The sequence below is a fragment of the Eumetopias jubatus genome, unplaced genomic scaffold (genome assembly GCF_037043125.1).
Source record: "Eumetopias jubatus isolate StellerSeaLion01/CBP00866 unplaced genomic scaffold, mEumJub1_p1.0 scaffold_6, whole genome shotgun sequence".
Lineage (NCBI taxonomy): Eukaryota > Metazoa > Chordata > Mammalia > Carnivora > Otariidae > Eumetopias > Eumetopias jubatus.
In genome coordinates, this window is record NW_028274812.1 from 21769231 (window position 1) to 21793658 (window position 24428).

The 24428-nt window shown below is 41.7% G+C and overlaps 1 protein-coding gene and 1 long non-coding RNA gene across 9 annotated transcripts in view; both read right to left on the reverse strand.

Annotated features, from left to right (window-relative positions):
* UTRN (utrophin) overlaps nucleotides 1-9661 on the reverse strand; it is a 500702-nt gene extending 491041 nt beyond the window's left edge. For both annotated transcript variants that reach the window (XM_088023855.1, XM_028121447.2), the window contains exons 1-2: nucleotides 9319-9661; nucleotides 3443-3613 (exon numbers count right to left, since the gene is read on the reverse strand). In XM_088023855.1, coding sequence (XP_087879981.1) covers nucleotides 3443-3521 — 79 coding nt within the window. In that variant the 5' untranslated portion in view covers nucleotides 3522-3613; nucleotides 9319-9661. The remainder of the gene's footprint in view (nucleotides 1-3442; nucleotides 3614-9318) is intronic.
* A 7791-nt stretch (nucleotides 9662-17452) lies between these two features.
* The window catches only part of LOC114222741 (uncharacterized), a 49945-nt gene continuing 42969 nt past the window's right edge, over nucleotides 17453-24428 (reverse strand). For all 7 annotated transcript variants that reach the window (XR_015768298.1, XR_015768297.1, XR_015768296.1 and 4 more), the window contains one exon: nucleotides 17453-18359. This is a non-coding gene — a long non-coding RNA (uncharacterized LOC114222741). The remainder of the gene's footprint in view (nucleotides 18360-24428) is intronic.

The following is a 24428-nucleotide window of genomic DNA, read 5'->3' on the forward strand; positions in this document are numbered from 1 at the left end:
TTTGGCCTACTCTCTCAAAATCATTACTAACTTGTTAAGCCTTCTGAAGCTCACTAATTCAGGCTGTCAAAGATGCAGTCATTGACAATAAACTTGACTTATGTGTCTTTCAGTCAGGGACAGAAAGGTCTACTTTTACCCAATCCTGAACCATTAAAGGTCATATCCTTTCAAGTTCTTTTCTAAAACTCACTCAAATCCAAGACAAGTGTACTACAACCATAAAGAAATGTACAGTTTTTACATCCACACTACTTCATCACCTACCCCTGATGATTTCATATATCTGTTCAGATGGTGTAAATGACTTGAAAAAAATTTTAAACCTCACACAGAGCATAAAACAAATTAATACTGGATAAGAGCAATACAAACAATCCTAATAACTTAAATGCACAAAATTTCTATTATGCCAGGCTTTTAGACTGTCCAAACTCAAGCTTGGGGAGGAAAGAAAAGAATCTTCATAAACCAAGAGATTAAGTTTATCCATATACTCTCAACATTAGTTTTTTTCCCCACCCAATCTCTACCCCTCTCCCCCCATCCAGTCCTCCAAAAGGAAGAAACATTGAGGAACAGATTAGAATTAAAATTTTCTTATAGGAAAAGATTCCTTTAAAAAAAAACTGAAAAGGCAACAAATTCAGCATAGAACACATCCAAGGAGGATCTTTATACGTAGATGATGCCTTTGACATGATATGAACTAAAACTCCCTATTCAATATGTAAATTTTAGAGTACTATAAGACCTGACCACTGTCTACTAGTATTCACCATAAAATAATCAAGAAAGTGCCTTCCAGAAAGCGAGATTGGGACTAATAGGCCCATTCAAATCCAAATTTATCTACTGGCTTTTGCAACATAATCCAGCCAAAAGAATGGGAGTCGTATCTCAGCTATGCAACAGCTAGCTTTTCAATGTGTTTTGAAGTAGATGCCTCCAAAGTAACAGTCATAGCTTTGGCATTAGAACTCTCTAAGCAATTTAAGAGTCTTTAAAATTATAAGAACTAAGTAATATAGGCTCATTAAAGAACTTTAGAAAATACATATAAGCAAAAAAGAGAAAAATAATAATGCCACAATGCCAAGATGAGCACTATTAATATTTTAGTGTATGCTCTGCTAAATCTTCTTGAAAAAAATATTTTCCACATTTAGGACTTAATATTGCACATATATTTTACTTAACAATAACAAGAATGTACTTCTATACACATCCATAACATTTTTGTGAATGTACAACCTTCTACTTTATGAATATACCCTAATTTAATTAGCTCCACTGAGATTCTCTATGATCTGTTCAGAGGTCCTACACTAAAGGAACAGAATAGGTTAAACACTTATTTCCTAAAGTTATTGGTCCATGACATCCTTTTTTGAATTATACATCAGAACTTGTGCTCCTTCACAAAAACCTTGAGAAATTATGACTTAACCAATCCTCAATACTGGGTTTTTATGGTGTTTCCAGTTTTTTTCTATTATAAAAATGCTGGGATCAACTTCTTGCTTGTACATGTCTGTTTATTCCCTACGGGAAAACTCTAAAAATAGAGTTATTGAGCCAATTGGTTTGCATATGGTAAAAACATGTGATAATTTCTGCCCAACTGTCCCCCAATAATGTATGAGAATTGTCAGTCTTTTTAAATGATAATATTTAATTTAAAGGAGAGTTTCGAAGTTATATGTACTCATCATATATACCCAATATTTTTAAACTTATATAATGACTTCTTTATGGACACGGCTAAAATACATAGTTATAAATACCAAAGGTCTTACTGTAATGGACATTGACTCAGAAAACTATCTAAGAATATACCACCTCACAATTTATAGAACATGACAAGCATGGATATGTTAAGTTGTGTCTTTTATTTTCTTCTTTGTTACATATTTCTGGATATATATTCTGTGCTCTAAAGAAGATATTAATGATCCCTTATATCCACATCGCCCTTTATACTACTAAAACACTTAAACAAAAAGAAATTTAGAGGAATAAAAACATCCTGAGAGTGAATTTTAACACAGGATATTAAGCTGTACCCCCAAAAGATCCCTAAAGTTACACAATAGTAGCTACATATTTAGAGCCAAGACTGTAATAATCAAAATCTTTACCAATCAACTGATACCAGTATCATGGAGGGAAAGGTGTATCTTAAATGTGTATCTCTATTAATTTACAGCTTATTTTCAGTACATGTTTTTGCAATTTCAAATAATTAAGAAATAGCTGGTTCACACAGCAAAAACAGGGTTCCTTTTTCATTTTTAAAGTGACACTGGATGTAATTTTATACCTCAAAGTAACTCTCAGAGCTACTTAAGTATAGTGTTCACACCCAGGGAGGAGTTCTGTGTAATTTCCAAAGCTCAGAAAGGCCTTGCCTGCTCAAAAATATCTCCCCTTAGACGGAAAAATGAAACAGGAGGAAACCAGAGAGGGAGACAAACCATAACAGACTCTTAATCTCAGGAAACAAACTGAGCATTGCTGGAGGGGAGGGGGTTGGAGGGATGGGGTGGCTGGGTGATGGACATCGGGGAGGGTGTGTGCTATGGTGAGCGCTGTGAATTGTGTTAAGACCTATGAATCACAGATCTGTACCCCTGAAACAAATAATATACTGTATGTTAATAAAAATAAAAATAAAAATAAATCTCCCCTTAGAGCCTGTCTCAAAATCATATTTGAAGTTTTAAAAAATACAGAAATTACTCAACAGGTCTGGAGTGGAGTCAGTGCATCTGCATTTTTTAAAAACTCCCCAGTTGACTCATTTGTACAGCCAGAGTCAAAAAGCACTCAGTTATATAAAAGACTGAGGGAAGGAGGGGTATCCTGAGGTCCCCAATGCAAATGTTCATATGAAAACCATCAATCTGTCTTAGGGGGACCCACGTGAAAACTGTACCTTCAGAACACTCATAATAAGTTCCAAAAAGGAAAGCAAAGTAGGGTACCTGTTGACCCAACCCTGGCCCCCATAAAGGACAGGGGTGAGGATATACAGTAATGGAAGCAAACTCAGGAAGACACACCTGGCCAGAAACTGCTACTTCATATTTTAAACACGTGATCCCTTCAACCTCATAAAATAGACCAACAAGAAAAAACTGCTCAGCTGTGTGTCTGTGTGGAAAGGGGTAGTCTCATCAAGGCAAAGCATTCAACCACAGGTAGGAGTTTCACCAACCAGTGCCCATCAACATATGATAAGACCATAATGGATTGGCAAGTAAGACCGGATACTCAGAGACAGTACATTACCTTTTACGATGTAATAGTCATTTGTCAGAACTGTGCTTCTCAAAAGTTTGTCTGACAAGAACAGTGCAAAAACAAGCCAAAAAAACCTATGTCTTCTAAGTAGTTTATACATAATAATGCATCATCTTCTTAAGCTTCCATTACCTACCAGATCTGGACTTGATGATGTCACTGAACTCATTCTGCCCATCATCAGGCCTGGCCTCGTGTTCTCCATACTTAGCCATCTTTGCTGAGTTTCAATTTAATCCAAAGACTGTATTAAATCCACTTCTTAAGACTTCCAGTTTTCTATCACGGTCCAGCTCAACATCAATATCTAAAGAGAAAAGGAATGGAAAAAAATGTATACATACATTTTTTATTTAATATATATATAATCATATAGTTATATATACTAGCAAATTCAGCAAATACTTATTCAGCACTTTCTATGTATAAGGCACTGATCTGGGCAATGGAGATATGACTGGAAAAGAGACCCAGACTCTGCCATTACAAAGTTTATAGACATTAAGCTGTTAATTATATAATGAATTATTTCATTGTAATACTGATATGTTACAAATGTACAAATAAAGAGGCATAGAGTAATATGAGCATACAGCAGAGGAATCTGACCTGCCCAGGGCAATTAGAGACGGTTTTCTTGAAGAAGTGACATTTGAGCCAAGCCTTCAATGATGAAAAAAATTTAATTAGCAAAAAAAAAAAAAAAAGAGGTGGGAAGAGAAAAAGGTAAGAGCCTTCCATGTGAAGTGACAGGAAGAATCATGGAGCATTCAAGAGGCTGAGCCAGTGTCTCTGGAGAGAAAACAGCCAAGAAGAGAGAAATCTGGCGAACTAGGTGAAGTGGGTAGACAGGACCGGCGACAGGGTGTTGGAGACCAGGTCAAGGCTCTTGATCTTTCTCTAAAGAGGAAGGGGGATCCAATAGATGGTTTTAAGCTGGGAAGTAACAAGATCAGATTTGCCTTCTGAAAAGATGGTTCTGGTTTGTGGGGATGAGTGAGGAGCCACGGAGACTATGGCAGAATATAGCAATTGTTCATTCAAGAACCTACGCCATGGGCCTAGGTTCAACAAGGGTGTTGAATAAAAATTTCTTTCAATTCCTCTGTATATTTGAAATTTTTTCATAACAGAATTTTGGGGAAAATAATTCTTAACGTTAACCAAGAGATCAGACTTCGTATGACCAATAATGGGGCATCATGTGATACAATGGGAAATATACCACATCGTCTATAGAGTACCCTCACGAAGCTTATCATGAACAGACAAATCTAGACTGTGGATAGTCTTCAAAATAAACGATCTGGACCGCTCAAAATTATCAACATCGTGAAAAACAAAAACACCTGAGGGAGGGGAAGCTTTTTGGGTTAAAGAAGACTAAAGAAACATGACAACCAAGTATAATCCTTGACTGAATTTAGAATTTAAAAAATAAATGTTTTGGGGATAATATGAAAAATGTGAATTGGGGCTATATGTCAGACAATATTATTCTATCAGTAATATTATTCTATCAGTTCTTTAGTATTGGTTCATGGTTTTGTCATTATGCAAGTGACTATCTTTGATTATAGGAAACACCTGATGAAATATTTATACCAACGAAGTGTGATAATAACTTCAACTTCAATTCAAACAGGACAGCATATGCCTGTCTATCTAGGTACAGGTATCTCTCTACCTATATACCTACATACAGGGAGAGAGGGGGAGAGAGAAAGCAAGCAAGCAACTGTTGGAAATGTTAAGTGGGGAATGCAGAGAAAGCGTATGGGTGTTTACTCTTCTTTCTAGTATAATATTACGGGCAGGAAATGACTGTGGTCCAAACAAGGGCACATGGAAAGAAACGGGTAGATATGTGGGATATTTAAGTATCAAATACAGAAGGTCAATAGCATTTGGGAACTGACTGGATATGAGTTGTTCAGAATACTAAGATGCAAAATGACTGTCCAGTTTTGGTCTGGGCAACTATGGGAGGGTGAGTCATTCACTGAGCTGGGGAACACTGGCAGATAAGCCACTGGCGGAAGAAATCATGAATGTGGTTTGGACTTGCTAAGTCTGAGGTGCCTCTGAGTTATATAAGGGCAGATAACAAAGAAGACAGTTGGATATATAGGTCTAATCTCAAAAAATAGTCTGGATTCAAAAAAAAAAAAAAATAGTCTGGATTCAATAAAAATCCGGACAGTTACACATTATACCCCTTGACACAGATTTTATTCTAGAAGGTGCATCATATGAATTCTGCTGAGTATAACTACCACTCAATGAAATAGTTTTAAAGATTTTATTTATTTATTTATTTATTGAGAAAGAGAAAGAGAGAGCACCCAAGCAGGGAGAGGAGAGGGGCAAGGAGAGGGAGGAAGAAAGAATCTCAAGCAGGCTCGGCACTGATCTCAGAAGCCCCACATGGGGCTCCAGATGGGCTCAATCTCACAACCCTGAGATCATGACCTGAGCAGAAACCAAGAGTCGTCGCTTAACCGACTGAGTCACCCAGGTGCCCCAGCAATAAAATAAATTTTAATCTTATAGTAATTAATTAGAATCGTCTTCAGAGTTTAAAGAATTGAGGATTCTACCCGGCAAACCACCTTTTCTTTAAGGATGTCAATAATGAGAGTTCTGCATTGCCCCTAATACTTCCTGGAATATATTGCCCCTACAACCCAAACAGAATCAGAATTCAATCTTAAGTTCAGCAACTTGGCTGTATCCTAACAGTCCCTTAAGTGGACCCCAAATGCCAATTAAATAAATTAATCATTTAATTGGGAATATAACAGTCAACACATCCAAATATTAACCTGCAAATAATGGGCATTAATTCATATACTACAACATATAACAGAACAAGAGTTTACTGCTAGCTAGGATTAGGCAACTCAATCATTTAATTCAAGGACACACCATGTGGTATTATTTTATAAATGCTTCATTTGGCATACTTATGTAATAGTATTTTATATATTATGTTTAATTATATGTAACATTCAAAGAAATACCATATTATTTTATGATATAAATATATGTAAAAAATAATTATATTTTTTCCTGACTAGTCAGAAAAAGGGTGTGTTCTAATAATAAAGAGGTCAAATTTACCTTAGAAAAAAATGTTTTAAGTATTTAACAGTTTGAGGCAGAAGAAAAGCAGTGGACTACTAAAGATTTAGGAAAAATTTCCTCTCTTATAGAGAGGACCATTTGAATTAGATCATCAGTCTGCTAAATTTTGAGTATAAAGCACTTTTTTTCATTTTTTATATTGCTCTACTACTGTTAAGACTTTAGGGATTATTATGTGATTAAGTTCCTTTTTGGGGGTACATACCTATAAAAGATTTGCTGTTCTTAAGTGCATTTTAATACATTCAAGAACGTAAAGCTTTGTCCAGAAGAATGCATATAAAATTTTATTATGGAAAATCAGGTTTGTCCAACAAAACTTCTCTTTACTGGAAAGCAACTAACTATTCCCTTTAAGAGATATTCTGACTCCTTTATAACTAGTCTTAGCTAAGGGTCTTCACTTCAACACATGCCAAAGACCTTCCCCACTCCATAAAAAAGAAAAGTAAACTGTTTACACGGGACTTGACTTCATTTGCACATGAATATTTATCATATATTTTGCCACTGTAAGATAATTTCTCAAATTTTCTCTTTCTGATCATCAAAGTCCCGTATATGCTATAAAAGCAGAAAGAGGATCAGAGGACAAGGAAAGAATGCGAAGGAGTGAGAACTACACAACGCCATTTGAACGGTGAGAGCCACTGACTGTCACCTGTTGCCAGGAATGGTCAGGGGACCCCAGGTTGAGTAGCACACGGAAAAAGATACGTCCTTCTAAATCACTAAATGCTGCAGCTATTTATAACTGGTTGTCAGGAGACAGAATCAAGGTTTCTTCACAATGTGTGGACCTTCCACAGGTGTGGACCTTCCACTGGCACATCTATAGACAGTAAGAGAGGCCATCTTCCACACAAAGCTGGGTGAGAAACTGAGAATAAATGAATGGGATATTATTGCCTTAGAAGCTTTAAGCCCTATACAATTGTCACTTATTGTTACCACTGCTCCAGATCTCTGTTCCCTCAGAATTATGTTTTGCAAAGTGTAGCCAGATCCTTCTCACTGAAATTGATAACTCAACTCCGCATTCAGCGACTCTTTCTTCAGAACGTGTCTGGCTGTCATATGGAGCAGAAGCCATCAGTGTGTGGCAATAAACTTGGGGGTGAAAGGGTAGGGGGGTGGCCTTAAAGGTGAAGCCAGTGTCTCAATTTTAAAACAATTTGGCAATTAGATAATGTAAGAATACAAATACGTTCCACAACGTGTAATTATGATGGAAATGCGGTATAGGTCCTTGGGCAGAAACTATCCATGCATTTAAACCAGAAACCAAAACCTAGGAATGCTGAAGATAGTGGAAAGGGAAGCGAAAGGGGCCAAGAATTTGCCGCTCTGCTTGAAACAGAGTACAAGAAACCGCCCAGTGCCAAGAACTGCCATTCACTCTCGGAAACGCTCCAAGGGAAGGTTAGTACTACGGCGATTAATACTGTTTACAGGGGCAATAAATTTTAGGTAAACACCCAAAGGAGAGTTAAAGAGGTGCCTCATCGGTCCCATGAACTCGGGTAGAGGGGGCAGGGAATGACTCCGCGTAAACCGTGGCCCTGGCCGCCGGTACTCGGGAAGCTGAAGCACCCACGAGCTTCGCATTCCTCCAGCCCTCGCCTGGCCCGCAGCCCTCCCCGCAGGCCGAGGCCCCCACGCCCACCAGCAACAGCCGGGAGGGGCCAAGCGCACTTCCCTAGGCCCGCCCGAGTTACAAATGAGTGGATGCGGCTGCTGCCGCGGGTCCCAGAGGCCCCGAGACCCGGCCTCAGCCCAGTCCCGGGGAATCGAAGATTCCGCAAAGTCGGTGCGTTCCAGCCGCAGCAACCGGTGCACTGACCCTCCCAAACGGGGCATGGAGAACTGACCCGCGAGGCCCTGATGACCCAGGTGACTTGGAGGCTGGGAAAGAGGAGACTGGCCCCGGGACAGCCCAGAAAGCGGAGCCGATCGCCCCAAGTTAGACCTGGGGCTCTGCAGTTCAATGTAAAACAAAATGCGGGTCCCCAGGGTCTTGGAGGTCGGGCACGTTTTCTTCCCTTGAACCAACCCTGGAACAGTCCCTTTCGTTATCTGGGGCTTGGGGGGAAAAAAAATTCTCCTGTAACAGCGTGCTTTCTAAAAGTTGCACAGCCCAAAATTCGTGCTTTGTTGGTTTTATAAGTGGCCTTGGGCAACCAGAGCCTCGGACCCGGGGCCAAAAGGGGACACGAATTACCTTACCTGATGCAGCAAGTGATGCCAAGAGTCCAGGAAAGTAGAAGAGGCTTCCGTGGGGACTAAGCACCAACTGGCCTCCCCTGTCCTCTCCCCGGAGCAGCAACGGCGTGGAGGGTGAACACGTTTCCTGCCAGGCCGACGGCTGCGAGCCGCTCCCCTGCCCGTCCACCACACCGCCACCCTCTTCCCACCCTCTCCTGGCGGACACCTCGGGCCCCGCCTTCCCGGGGCCGGGGTGTGCGGCACAGGCCCTCGTAGGAAGCCACGTCCCCTCTTGGAGATCACAGCTCGAGGCACGCGACCCTCTCACCCAGCGCGGAAGGAGGGCTGGGGGAGCCAGGCTGCACAGCACCGGGGGTCGGAGGAGCTGGGGTCGTTCGCTCCTAGACAGATTGAGAGGACCTCCGGGTCCGAGCGCTCTCCACGTTTCTGGCACTCTCTCTCCCGCCGAGGGGAGCTGAGCTCAAGTTCCGAGGAAAGTGCACGCGAAAGTTGGTGACATCTTAGACTCAGACTTGAGAAGGAGACCGGGGCGCAGGGTAGGAGCCTCAGAAAGTCCATCCTCCCCGCAGCCCACGCCCCACTGCCCCGGGGCTGCGGTCATATCCCACTGCCCGAGGCTGAGACACTGCACAGGCTTACCTGCTCCCGGGACCCGCGGGCCGAGGGCTCCTCCGGGCGTGTTTGGGTCGTAGCAATCGCGGGGGAGTGTGCGAGCGTGAGTTCTGTGGGGCGACGTGTTTTAAAAAGGAATTGTGAAGAACCAGACAAATCCGAAAGAAAAAAAAAATTTTTTTTTTGACACCCGGTTGAAACAACGCCCCCGACTTGTGCAATCTTCCTGCCCCGGTAGTTCCGCCAAAAACAAAAACAAAACAGTCCAAGTGCAAACCTGGAACGGGCGCGCAGGCAACCAAGTTTGCCAAACACTAGAGTTTTCCGTCTGCAGAAGGGACCCAAAAGAAAGGAGGCACCGCTCGCCGTGGTGCCCCAATCGGCTTTGGAAGCCAGAGGCTCCTCCTCGGCCCTCGGCGGGAGAAAGCCCGCGGCCGGCTGCGGCTGCCTGCTCCCCTCCTGGGAGGAAAGGCGACTCCACAACTTTGCGAGCGAGCCGCTCGCTCCGGCGGCTCCTCCTCCGCCGCCGCCGCCGCCGCCGCCGCACCCGCCCCCCCCGCCCCCCCCCCCCCCGCCGCCGCCGCCGCCGCCGCCGCCGCCGGCCTGCCCCTTTGTTGGAGAGCGGCGCAGGAGGCTGAAGAGGGAGGGGGCGCGGGACCGAGCGGGGGCGCCCTGCCGCCCCCGGGGACACGGGCTCGCGTCCGGGCACCCCGGGACTCGCTCTCCCCAGGAGGAGGCGGCCGAGCGGGACCGCTCCCCGGGCCGGTGCCGCCCCCGGCGCTCCCGCTCCCGCTCGGCTCTCGGCCCCGCCGCCGCAAGCCCGGCAACTTTGTTTCGGGAGAGCAGCCCCTCTCGGCTCCGGTTCGGCCCGGGCCGGGCCCAGGCGGCCGCAGCGGGCTGGGCTCCGGGAACGTGGCGCCCCGGGTCACCTGACCGCACGCCCCGTCAATCAGCGCCCGGCCTGCGCGCCCTCCCCTCCGGCAGCGGCTGGCCGGGCGCTCGGCTGGCCTGGGGCTGCGCGCCCCGCGCGGTTCCCGGTGCGTGCGGCGCGCCCGGAGCGAGAATGGATGCCTCGCACAAACACCATCCCCTCTATTCAGATTACCCGAAAATGTGAGTCACGCCCCCACCCCAGGCAACCCGGGTAGTTCGGGTGATTTTGTTGGAGAGGTAAATCTCCATTTGCCCCTCCATTCACCCCACCTCCGTTTGCTGACGTTGCTGATTTGTAGGTCCTCGTTCCAAGGGTGTATTTATTTTAGCTTTCTTAGTGTCGCTTTTAAGTATTAAAAACTTGACATTTCGTTTTATATTCGGTCATGTCTACAAACAGTGCCTATGCTGGCCATATTTTTCTGTTTTTCCAATATACACACATACAGACATGGAGAATAACATATTTCATTCCTCATGTGTTCCTATGATTCTTTCACAGGATCACCACACTTGGGGGTGAGGGGGACAGCAACCTGAGTTCCTAGTTCGTGAAAAGAGAAAGGATGACTGATAAGTGAACACAGCTCTGGCTTATTGCTGGTTTAATATTTGAAAGTTAATTTACGATTTAGCAAAGATAAACCACTAGGGGATTTAAGTGCCTTTTTTTTTCCAGAAAGAATTCTCTAGTTTTTTACTAGTTAAAATGAACGTTTCCCCAGTCCCTAAATGCTGTTAGAGGGGTCGGAGGTCCAAAAGATAGTGTTCTTTATAAAGTCTCTACCTTAGCTTCCTTCCTTTGGGGAACTTTCTTCATATGACCCCACAATACATCCGGATGATTAACTTGAAATGGACATAGTTTATTCATTCACTTTCATTGGTTCATTCATTTAGCAAATGCCAATTTATGGCCTGCCAGTTCCCTGGGCCCTATGAATGATGCAAAGAAAAATCGGATACAGATCTTGCCTTAAAGAATGTCAAATCTAGCAAGTGAGATAAGGCCTGTAAACAATTAAGGATAGGCAAGATCAGTGATAAGTGCCATTAAAAAAAAGGACAGATCAAGTGCTATTTGAGTCTCTGTATCCAGGGAGACTGAAGTTTAACTGGTAATCCTAGACCCCTAAGCTGTTCATCATGCACTGTATCCTCCTGGTTGAGTTGATGGAAACTCAGATTCCTCCTTTAAAATAAAACCACACTGAAGCATTTAAGGATTTCTTTGCTTGAAAGGATGTAAGTGAAAAGCACTTTGTAAATTGCAAAGTGCTGGACAAATGTTACTTTATTTAATTCAAAGTTTTTGAAAAACACAGTTGCTTGGGGACCTAGAATTCCTGAGTTTTTGAAACTCTGAGGGGATGTTTAGTTAAGCTTCCCCAAAGGTCATAAGGAAAGAGTCATGAGAATACAGTTGCCATCTGTACGCGGAGTGACTCCACCCACACCCCCAGCTTCAGTGGCTGATGGTGCGTTACCTGGAACCTGTGCCCCGTTTCTAGCCCTTCTCCCCGCCTGCAGAGACTGATGTTCTCTGTAGGCCAGGGGCAGAGACCAAACAAAGAACTTCCTGTTGCTGGAATGACCAGGAGGTCCTAAGCTGGTCCTACTCCCTGTTCCCTTTGCAAGGGAAGAAAACACATTTAACGGAAGGTTGTAACCACAGAAGGCTTCTTTTCCTTAGGGCAGACAGTGTGCTGCTCTTCCTTCCCAGCCTCGGAATCAAGTTGTGGGGAAAGTGGAAACAGACTATCAGAGGGAGGATAGCAGTTAGTGCACCTGCAACCAACAATCCAGCTGGGGTCCATGCACCAGGGACGTTGGCTTGTAATGACAGTACTCAGTGGGTTTTGTCTCCCCACCCCAAAGGGCAATGCAGAGCATTTAGAGAAAGTGATAGGAAGGTGGCCCAGGGTCTACCATTAACTCAGATTCTGAATTGCTCCACAGTCACCACAGAACAGTAAAAATTCAAGAAAACTGAACTGATGTCACTGGGACAAAGCCCTTGACATAGGAGAAAATATGATGAGTAGTGTTTACACTATATATATATACTATATATAGATTCCGATGTAGAAATATATGCATACGTATGTATGTATAATAGAGAGACATGATTCTACATAGATACTGTTCATATGTAGGGAACTGCATCCTAATGTACAAGCCGAAAAGAAAACTTTATTACTTAACTTTGTATATAATGAATATAGTATATACAGTAAGAGTATATAAATGTAATTTCTCTTTAAACAATAGAAACATAGAGAGAAATACATAATGTATAAAAAACAAGGCACTCCTTCACCTTCACCCTTGGTGTTGACTATGAATAAAGCCCCACATGGAAGCATTCAAGGAAGGGACAAGGTTTTAGGGAATTCATCTTTTCTTATCTTTTCCAGGTCAAGAAAGTGACATATATAATAGATAACAGAATATTTGCTAAATATTATTGCTGAATTCTTCAGTCAAATATCTAGTATTTATTGTGCAAGTTGAAAACATAAATAAAATAAAATTCTTTGTGATACAATTAAGGAAACTAATAGTAATGCACTAAACTTTTAGAGAATAATTAGAATGAAGGCAGTTTCTCACAATTGAGTGAACTTAAGAATCACCAAGGAGAATATTTTAAATTCAAATTACCTACTAACTCCCAGAAATTCTGATTTGCTAGGTCTGGTGAGGCCCAGGAAGCTGCAGTTTTAACAAACAATTCTTGAAGTTAGATCAGGATAGTTGGGGAATCTCACTTAGAGCCACTGTTCCCTAAGGAGCTGGCCTCAAATAGGCCACTTTGGATGATTGGGGGAGTTGAGAAATTGCCCTACAAGAAAAACATTGCCCACTGGATCGATCATAATTTCAAAATGCCCACAATTAGCCTTATCTATTTGAATGCAAGCGTTTTGTTTAGTTGTGGATCACCCTTGAGGTTGCCAAGGGTCATTAACACCTCAGGAGCATTCTGGGCAATTCAGCCTACCCTATGGTACAGAGCCTGGCCAGTCCTGACCAAATGCTCTGCAAGAGAAGTTGGCTACCAGGAGAGCAGGGAGGGTGCTGAAGATAGGGGAGTTGAAATGCAGGGTCCAAAGAAGCTATGGACAAAATAAAAAGACTAAGCAGTTGAGGAGAAAAGAACAGCTGATAGAACAAAATGAGAGAATAAGAGTCCCCAAAAGAGAAGGAAGAGTTGAGGGGAGAGTGGAGGGGTACATCTAGACCCACCCCTTCACAGTGTGCTGCCCCTGAGAACCAAAAGCCTACTGAGTAAAGAGCGTCCTATGTTGGGGTTGTCAGACTTGTTACTTTTAGTTGGTTTCATTTACTTTGTATAGTTTTGTGATGTTGGTACTAGAAGGGATTTTACAGTTTCTCCTTCAACCCTCTGTGTGGCTAAAGAAACAAATGACAAAGATGCAGAACAGGCTAGGGAGTGCATTTAGGTAAAATAAAAATCTACTGGGGGAAAATGTCCAAATCACTAAGAAGTAAAGAGAGCATCCCTAGGTTATATAAGTTCATTGTTAACCTGCAGAAGGAACGGGAGGAGAACAGAAGACAGAGTTGCTGAAAGTAAATGAGGCTGGATTTAAGTTGTCTGAGTGCTAATTATTAAATTGACAGTTATTAGCTGTATGAACTTGTGGAACTTACTTAACCTTTAGCTTCCTGTCTGAAATGGAAAGAATACCTCCCTCAAATGTTTTGAGAATCAAATGAATTACTTGATATGAAGCATTTATCACAGTATCTGGTGTTTTTTTTTTTACTATTATATTCCTTCCTCCTTTTTTTAACTCAAGATGATTTGCTGCCATTTTGTGATCATCTTCATTTATTTTTTTATTGAAAACGTTTCTGGAACTCCCATTGTCTGCTGAAGGGTTGGGTGTGCCAATAGAAATAAGCCACGGTGGTTGTCTTCAAAAAGCTGCTGTCTAGTGAGAGAGACCAACACATAACTACACAATTATAAGTTATTGTGGATACACCAGTACGTTAAGATGTAACATGACACAGAAGAGGGACATGTAACCCAACAGGGGAAGGAGAGAGACACCTGAGTCAAGCCTTAACAGATGAATAGGAATCCTAAAGGACATCTGTCCTCTCGCCTCTCCCCAGCATCTTTCCCTTCTTTGTAAAGGAACATGACCCCTTCCTTTGGGTAATTGCTCCTCCCCTGCTCCAATCAAATTTTATGGGGCTGTCAATCACCTCTCCACCTAGCCTTGGGGTAGGATCATGACTCAAGAACAGCCAACCATTGGCCTCAACCCCAGGCATAGTGATTGATCCAAGAGGGACAAAGGGAGATCTATACCCACATATCTCCTTCCAGAGGAATTTCCAGAATAACACTGGAAGGGAAAATTCTCTTTTTTCTCTTTGGAATTAATAACTGGAGTAACATAAAATTGAGACTACCCCACAATCCCTCCATGCCTCTTTCCTGCCCCTGCTACTAGCTGGAGTTCTGTACCCGCAAAAGGAGAAAATGAAATCATCTTATGAGGAGCTAAAAAAATACAGAGAAAGTCTTGAGGATGCGAGGGCCCCTGGTTTCCAGGCACAGGGGCAGCTCCCTCTTTATAAACCCTTTTATGAATGTTAGCTTGTGTTGGAATTCTATCACTTGCAACTGCCCAAGCCCGGTCTAATGTAAAAAGTAACTAGGAAAAGAGGAGGTCCAGTTGAAGGCTTGAGGATAAGAAAGAACACAGGTTTTGTATGTGTGGTGCTTAGTTTCAGGAGGAACATTTCTTTTTGTTGAAGTCCTGCTTGATATCCCCACCCACCCCCAATTCCCTAGAGACAATGCTAGACATGCTAACCCAAATTCATCCCCTGCCTCAGCCTGGTAAGGTGGGGATCACCATGGAGATTTCCAGGCCATTTGCATATATTTCATCTGCCTAGATTGTGCCCCATATTGGAGCTGAAATGTGTCCTAAATCACAACCTGTTTGGCAAGAGCCCCAACCCTGAGCCAAGTCTGCCTGCTGTCTACCCAGGGCCAGGCTTCAGGCTCCAGGATGCACCCTCAGGTTCACTTACAAATAGATGCAGCCCTCTAGCATTGAGAATCCAGACTGGGGTGTGCTTTTTATGCTCCAGTACAACTCTGCAGACAGGAAGGCTTGATTAGGTGAGGTCAGTGTTCCTGATGCTCTTCTGGAAGCCAAACATTCCATTATCCAGCTGGCTGATTTGAAAGGGACCAGCTTCACAGGCCGGACTGTCTCCACAGCCCCCCTTTCCTGGACTCCTCCCTCTGGGCAGTGGCCCCTCTGTATTGTGGAGAGATGGCCAGCAGGACTTAAACCCGAGCCTAATCAAGTGATGAAATTAACCAACCAGCCCTCCATTCTTTGCATTTAGAAAATACTCTTACTGTTTTCAAGTGGATACCAAATTCTTTTGGGTTCTTACCCTGCTTTTAAAAGACATATTGCCACATAGTTTCACCATCCTATGTAACGCGTGCCTGGAGGGCAGTGACCTCCTTTCCCCGGAGAGCTAGCAGGGGCCCCAGATGCACTGGTCAGTGCCTCCGTGGTGATTATTGGGCCTTTCTGGCCACGTGGCCCCAAGGAAGAGCCCAAAAATCCAATCACAGTATCAGGGTAAAATATTTGGGCAGTTTATTGGTATTATGCAGAAAATTTTAAGTATTGATTGTTTTAACAAATGCAACTGTTTTGTTTTACAAAGCTAGGGCAAACTGCTTTTTGGCATCGTTAACAATCACCCCAGATCTCAAACTAGTGGCTGCCTGCCACTAGAATGAAACCATGTCACCAGGTCAAATGTACCCTTCTTCCAATATGCATCTTCATTCATGTAGAAAGAAGAAAAGGAAGGAAAAGGGGCGCCTGGGTGGCTCAGTCGGTTGAGCGTCTACCTTCGGCTCAGATCATGAGCCCAAGCCCTGGGACGGAGCCCTGGGATGGAGCCCTGGGACGGAGCCTTGGGATGGAGCCCTGGGATGGAGTTTTCCATTTCTGTAGTTCTCCTTAGCAGTCCCCTCTGCCCAGGAGGTGTCCCAGAAATCTGAGGCCCTACGGGGTCATCACTCAACTCAAGTGTGCAGCCAGAGCTTTCCTCAGAGGATACTTCTAAATTAAAATAAGAGCCAAATTCTTGTTTGCATTTATGATTGTCTTGACGTTATAAAGTGCTACTTTATTTGTTAGATTAATATGAAAAGAACAGATGCAGGCTTAATAGGTTGAGGATACATTCTTGCTAAATGATGCCCATATGACAACAAATCTTGCTATCTAAAAAAAAAAAGGTTTCCCTAAAAAAATAAAAATTAAAAAAAAATTTAAAAAAGGTTTCCCTGTACTTATTTCAAATTCAGAGAGATGGGTAATTTGTTCCTCCTGCAACACGTGGTAGCACATGGACGGTGGACTTAAAAGAACCTGTGACAAAGCAGTAAGTACCATGTTTATATTTAGAGTAGCAATTTAGTTGCATTAAAATAACATCAGTCACATTAAATTTATATTGTTAATTTGAATTAAATATGTGATTTTCTTCTATTAAGTTAGTTTTTTGCTTTTGCTTATATAAATACACAAGAGCTATAAGCATAAATAATCTATACTTACATTTGTACACATTTAAGTAATATTACAATTACTGTAACTCAGCACTTGAAGCCCATAGGTTTTATTTTTCCCTGAATAGAGTTGGAACATTACTGAAGTTTGCATAGCGTTAGGCTAACACAATAGCCGTGTTAAGACTGGTTGGTATGGGGGCGCCTGGGTGGCTCAGATGGTTGAGCGTCTGCCTTCGGCTCGGGTCGTGGTCCCAGCGTCCTGGGATCGAGTTCCGCATCGGGCTCCCTGCTAGGCGGGGAGCCTGCTTCTCCCTCTGCTTCTCTCTCTCCCTCTCTCTCTCTCCTCCTCTGTCTCTCATGAATAAATAAATAAAAAAAAAAATCTTTAAAAAAAAAAAAAAAAAGACTGGTTGGTATGGGGTGCCTGGGAGGCTCAGGTGGTTCAGCATCTGCCTTTGGCTCAGGTCATGATCCCAGGATCCTGGAATCGAGTCCCACATCCCACATCAGGGTCCCTGCTCAGTGGGGAGTCTGCTTCTCCCTCTGCCCATAGCTCCCCCACCTTGGGCTTGTGCTTATGCTCTCTCAAATAAATAAATAAAATCTTAAAAAAAAAAAAAGACCAGTTGGTATGATCATAGATTTTTATAAAGTATCAGAAACATCAAAACCCCCATAAGTCACTGTGTTTGTATAAAAGCTAAATACTTCAAACTCTATATAGTCAAGAAGTCAATTGCAGTGACTTTCAGATAAAGATGGAGATTGAAAACATCATCTAATATTGCTTCTTCCAAAATACCACTGAAACTACACCAAAGAGGCTTATTTTAAGACATAAGACCACAAGTTGAAGATGGCAATGACAGCAACACTTTTGAAGGATGTACATAGGTGGTCAAGTGGAAATTGACTTGCAGGCCTGAAAAGGCTTCACTCTAAGCAGCAGTCCCTGGGAGAGGTGGGTGACCGGGAGAAGATAAAAAGGATTGGTTGTAAGAAGTAGTAGTTAGGTCTCTCAAGTCATTGGCCTTCCTTATACAGTTGAGCAACTTTCAGAGAAACCAAGGAATCTCTGTACTGGGAAACCAAGTCAAGGGCAGGGGAACTGTGCCCAGAACCAGGGGGATTGAGTACGCATATTCAAAGCTGACATCCCCAGCCTCCCCTCCCAGTCTCACTCCCAGAATAATGGCAGACAGGCATTTACCCTCCACATAGGAGACTAGAAGCACATTCTGAACAGCCTAAGAAGAAACATTTAAAGATAGACAATAGAGGCTCTAAGACAAACAGCTGCCCCATTACCTACATCACAGCTTTTTATTTGAACACCCTTAATCATGCTTGCACAATTAAGAATTATCAGGCATCTGGGGCACCCGGGGGATTCAGTTGGTTAAGCATCCAACTCCTGATTACGGCTCAGGTCATGATCTTACGGTGGTGAGATCAAGCCCCACGTCAGGCTCCACGCTGGGTGTGGAGCCTGCTTGGGATTCTCTCTCTCCCTCTTCCCCCATCTCTCTCTTCCTTCCTAAAAAAAAAAAAAAAAAAGAATTGTCAGACATCTGAGGATATAAACCCTCACATAAATGTTGGCATAAAATACATAAACAGAAAAAGGCAATTTGAAAGAAACAATGACTAGGCTGGCAAGGAAAAAAAATTTAGTGTCTACAGAAGATAATAGAAGGTTTTCAATTAATAAAATAATAGGAAGCTCCAAAAAATAAAGACACAGAGAACAGCAACAACAAAAAATGTAAACATGGTTGTAGAAATGAAAACTCAATAGACCAGAAGATAAAGTAGAATAAATCTTGCAGAAAGAAGACAAAAAGAAAAAATCATGAAAAATTGGAGGGAAAGTATAAGCAAATTAAAAGACCCCAGTCCAAGAGAAGTCCCTCAAAGAGAGACTAGGGAAAACAATTATTTTCTCAATGAAATACTTTAAGATTTCTGAAAATTTCAGGATATGCATTTTCAATGTGAAAGGGCTTACCCAGTGTCCAGCAATGAAAACAGACCCACACCAAGACACATCAGAGATATTTTAGAACATAGGGGTCAATGAGAAGATGCTGTAGGTTTTCAGAAAGGTGAAGGGGAAAAGTTCACATACAAAGTAACAGGAATCCAAATAATTCTGCAGTTCTCAACAGCAACACAGGAAGTTAGAAGAAAATAGAGCAATGCACTCAAAATTCTGAAGGGAAATTAAATCTAACTAATATTAGATATCTAATAACTTCTCAACTAAGTGTGAGGGTGAAGATTTTTCAGTGAAAAACTACCTCCACTTCACACACATACACACACACACACACACCCCTCTTCTAAGAGAGTTTCCAAAGAATATGTGCAACCAAAACAAGGAAGTAAACCAAGAAAAAGGAAGCCATGCTTTACAGGATAAAAGATCCAAAACAGGAAAAAATGCAAAGGAATTATCATATACCCAGGATGATGCACCAAGCATGAGGGCAACACATCTGGACTTATACAGGCCCACATGCTTCAGAAGAGATTTAAAAAAAAATAAAATCGATATAATACCCAACACACATTAATGTATCAAGAAGATATTTCAACATCTGGTAGACATGTGTGCATAGAAGTAAGTGTGTACATAGAAAACTAGGCAAATGAGAAAACAAGACAATTCTTAACTGAGAGAAAACTACAAGTTGAGCAGTAAAGAAGAAGTAATCACAGTTTTCTATACGACTCAACACAGAGTAGCCTACAGAGTCATAAAAATGTAACCCTGAACATTGAGTCAATCAAAATTACAATGAATCTCAATCTGCAGGATGAACAGCTGAAAAGTGTTTATGACTCGGTTTGGTAAGAGTAAAAGAGACAAGATATCTAAATCCTCATCTTCATGACAGGAAGTCAATAGGTAATAGCTAAAGCTGAAAAAAAAACACGAAGTAATATCACAAGCTTGGTACTTAGAGCTATGCAGGTAATAACAGAAGTAGTGCTTTCCCCAGCCCCCCACCCCGCCCCAATGCTGTGCCTTTTATTCCTGTAACTTATTCATTCCATAACTGGAAGCCTGGATCTCCCACTCCCCTTCATCAATCTTGCCCAACCTCCCCCTTCCCTTCTGGCAACTATCAGTTTGTCATCTGTATTGTCTAATTCTGCTTTTTGTTTGTTTATTTATTTAGATTCCACTTATGAGTGGAATCATATGGAATTTGCTTTTCTCAGTCTGACTTATTTCACTTAGCAAAATACCCTCTAGGTCCACCCAAACGTCTCATATGGCACAATCTCATACTTTTTGTGACTGTGTAATATCCCATCATATATATATATATATATATATATATATGCCACATTTTCCCTATCCATTTGTCTATTGACCTAAGTGTCCATCAACAAAAGAAGTGTCTTTATTTTTTTTTAAGATTTTATTTATTTATTTGAGAAAGAGAGAGAGCACAAGCCAGGGGAGAGGCAGAGGAAGAGAGAGAGAAGCGGGCTCCCCAAGCAGGGAGCCCCACACGGGGCTCGATCCCAGGACCCCAGGATCATGACCCGAGCCAAAGGCAGATGCCTAAGAAGAAGTATCTTTAAAAGATCAAGGAAGATGCCTCTGGGAAAAGAGATATGGAGAAAAAGGGTTGGAGACTATTTGTCTTTGCAAACTTTGTAGAACTAGCTGATTCTTAAAATTATGTGCACATTTCACTTTCATAAAAATAACAAGCTCACAGAATTTCTAAGTTCATGCAAAATAGTACAAAGAGCAGTGGTTTATGGTTAGTACCAGAGACCCAGATCTAAGTACAGGAGGCAGGATATATTATGACTTTCATGGGCCCTAGGCACTTTTGACTTTGTGGGCCCCTCCCACTATAATATCAATATTTAAATTATTTGTTTGGTATAACTTAAAATACTTCAAGGTTTTTTTCTTCTTAGGCAAAATTCAATAAAATTTCATGGGCTCTCTAAAAATATCATTGACCCTAAGCACTGTGCCTACTGAATAAATCCTCCCGGCAGGAAAAAGAAAGGAGGAAAACACAGATTTATGTTTTCTCTATAAGTAACAAAGTTCCCTTTGCTGGGAATCAAAATTTCTAGGTCAGAATGATGCCAAATTAAATGACTTCATAAACAATAAAGCTTTATTTGCTCTGATCCCCCTTTATTTGCTCTGTACCGTTAGTACAAAACCATTTTACACAATGTTTTCTCTTTTTTCTAAACTTATTTCATAACAATAATACCATGTTGGAATACTTGAACCAGCAGTTTAATGTAAACCAGAATTGAAGTTGCTGGATATATTTTCAATTTTCCATAGGGTTATTCTCAACTATATACAATATTAAAAGGCTTTTATGTCTCCAATTCTTTCTCCATTATTATAAAGTGAACCTGATATTTGCCTTTGAGTTACAATCTTCATACATCCATATGAAGATTATATCATACATTGTGATCAGCTTAATCATTCCCATTTCAATTGGTTAGGTTGAGATCAACACTTTGTTCCCAAAGATGCAGGTAAAAACTAAGAGAATTGCTTTAAAAAAATCTTTTCAATAATACCTCGCAGTTGTGCAACTTTATACATTTCTCTGGGTACTTTCTCTTTTCTACTTCGATGTCTTTCTACCATTTCTATTTCAGCATATCCAGAATGGAGCTTCTCTTTAGTATTCTCTCCCTCTCTTGACTTACTCAGTCCATTCAATTGGTACAATTCTGGTCTCTGTAGCTTAATCCTAGCTCGAACCTAGTATTCTTGCCTCTCCTCCCCATTCTCAGTATGGATTAGTAAACTCTATTGACTCTTCCTTTGCATTATTTCACCCATTTGCATTACGCATTCCCTAACCGATTACCCCGTCTCTTCTCTGTACCCAAACTTCCGTCATGGCCTCCTAACTGGACTCACTCATCCAGCTCTTCCTCCTTCAATCCATCCCGCACTTTCCCATCACAGCAACTTGTTAGCATGGTGATCATGATGTTCAAAAATCTTAAAGAGCTCGCATTGCCTATGGGATAAAATTGGTCATTTCTGTTTAGTAGCAAACCACTCTCGGTATTCTCAGACTTCTTAATCCACTTTTTGTCAAAAAGTCCTTTGTAGAGCACCCCCATGCCTTTGGTCACTCTGTTCTTTCTTCTGGAATGTCCTCTCATGGCTTCTCCTTCCCTTTTATTAATGTGGCTCAAGCCCATCTTCTCTTGGAAGCTTTTCCTAAGTACTCATCCCATAATGATTGCGTCCTTTGGAGTCTTAACATTTTGTTGTCAGTACACTCATTTAAAACATATCATATACTGCTTTTTTATGGTTAGTTATAGCCTCTTTATTTCTGTATCTTGTTGCCTGAACAAATTAAAAGCTCTTTGAGGGTCTAGAGTCTGTCTGATCCTACCATGGTATTGGTCACACAGTATGTGTCCATTTAGTAGTTAACTATTAAGGGAAAAATATTTTTGGTTAAGTTCTTCCATTTCCATGTAGAAAGAGGGCATTGTAAAAATGTGAATGTACTTAATACCACTGAACTGTCCACTTTATACGTTTTATATATATAATATACATAATTTTAATTGTAATAAAATATACATGACATGAAATTTATATATATATTATATATATCGAAGTTCATGTTTTATTTATCTTCAAATTATATCTAAACTTTTAATGTACTATCTACTTAGTTTATCAAATATGAATGATTTGGAAGAAAACACTGGGTTCAACTCTTAGCTCTACCGGAGACCAACTATGTAATGACCTCGGGCAAGTTAACTTTTTTTTTAAAAGATCTATCTATTTATTTATTTATTTATTGAAAGACAGAGCATGAGGGAGGGAGGAGGAGAGAGAGGGAGAAGCAGACTTCCCGCTCAGCAGGGAGCCCTACGAGGGGCTGGATCCCAGAACCCCGGGATCATGACCTGAGCCCAAGTCAGATGCTTAACTGACTGAGCCACCCACCGGCCCAAAGTTCTTAACTTTTAATGCCTTCATCGCCTGGTCTGTAAAATGAGTAGATGGATTCACTACATAATCTCCAAAGGCCCAGTTCTATAAGTCTATGACTTTACATCTCTGGAGAGCACACATCATCTCCAGAATTATGGAAGAAAATGGTCTATCTGGCTCTCTTCCCAGATTTGCAAACCAAACCATCTGGAGTGAGCACGACCTATTCCACTCCCCAGCCCTGAGGATTCTAAAAACAGTTTGGGAAACTGATAGCAGCTGTGGATCTGGAGGACTGTGCTTCTGCCCCACCCTGGCTGTGCCTCTTTTTTGGGAATTCCAGCCAGACTTGTACTCAACCTGCATCCTGTCTAAGCGGGGCTTACTGGACCCAGGCTCACCGGGCAGGGATAAACCCCTCCCTTAGGTGTGGTCTCTTAGCAAGCCTCTAGCTCCAGCTCTTCCCATGGCAGAGGGGTAGGAAAAGGAGCTTTTTCTTCCCTCAACTACAACGTTATCAGGGACAGCTTGAGGAAACGGGTCTCATTCATTAGCTTAGCAAGATTTCTGAGCAGTTTATTAGCTTCAAATTTTAAGTGGAGGGACTTTTGTCTGTTTTGCAGTTGCAAAATCCTTTAAAATACATATTTAAAAGATTTCCCCACTCTTTGGGGAAGACTACCGTTTTGATGGTTGTCCTTTGAAATTAATTATGGAAGCGGAGTTATTTCATTTGTTTTTTGTTTTTAAAAGTAATACTAATAGATTTTGTTCAAATTCGCAAAAATCTCTAGTTCATCTTTTGGCTGACGTTAATTACAATCACTACAAATCTGTTAATCAAAATGACAATAATATCAACAGTCTTTAAAAGTACTAGCATCTTGTAAAACCCCAAAGTCTTAATTTATACATGCAAAGCTTGGGGCAAAAGACGGGGGCGGGAGGGGGGGGTAGATTGTCATCTTAATTGTAGATCACCAGGCCACCCCTGCTTTACCAGGAGTCCTGAACAAAGGGGAAAGCCAAATACTTTAGGCCTGAGATCACCCGATTCTCCACCAATCTTTGTTTAAAAAAGAGAGAGGAGAGAAAAGAGAATTTCTTGCTGTCATTGTCTTAATAAGTATTTAACTATCGAGTGGCTTACAGATTTCTCTAGGGACTTAAGCTTATTTCTATAATGATTAAATAAAATTGAAACTAAGTAGATGAGGAAAGTTGGACCATATCAAAATTACAAGTTGGAAAGATAAGGTCAGCAACAAAATTAAAGCACAAAAACATGAATAAATTTTGGCTTATTTCTTGGCCACAATTCTTGTAACAATCCTTGTTTAATTATCACAAAATGTTATTTATTACCAGGCCACTCCTACTAGAACCTTCTGTGAGACCTAGTCCCACAAGTGGCTCAATCCAGCTGCACCAGAACCCCACATATTTTGCTTATCTTTCTTCGGCTAATGGTATGGTTTGTTCAATATTAACTTGAGGGGCCATTGCATCAACGGTGCCAAGATTCCCAGGGTTAACTTCTTTAAATTCTAGAAGTCCTCACTGTTCATTTTTCTGTCTTTGTGATTGATTAACTATCTGCGGTTGGTGAGATGAATAGTGTGGTTACTC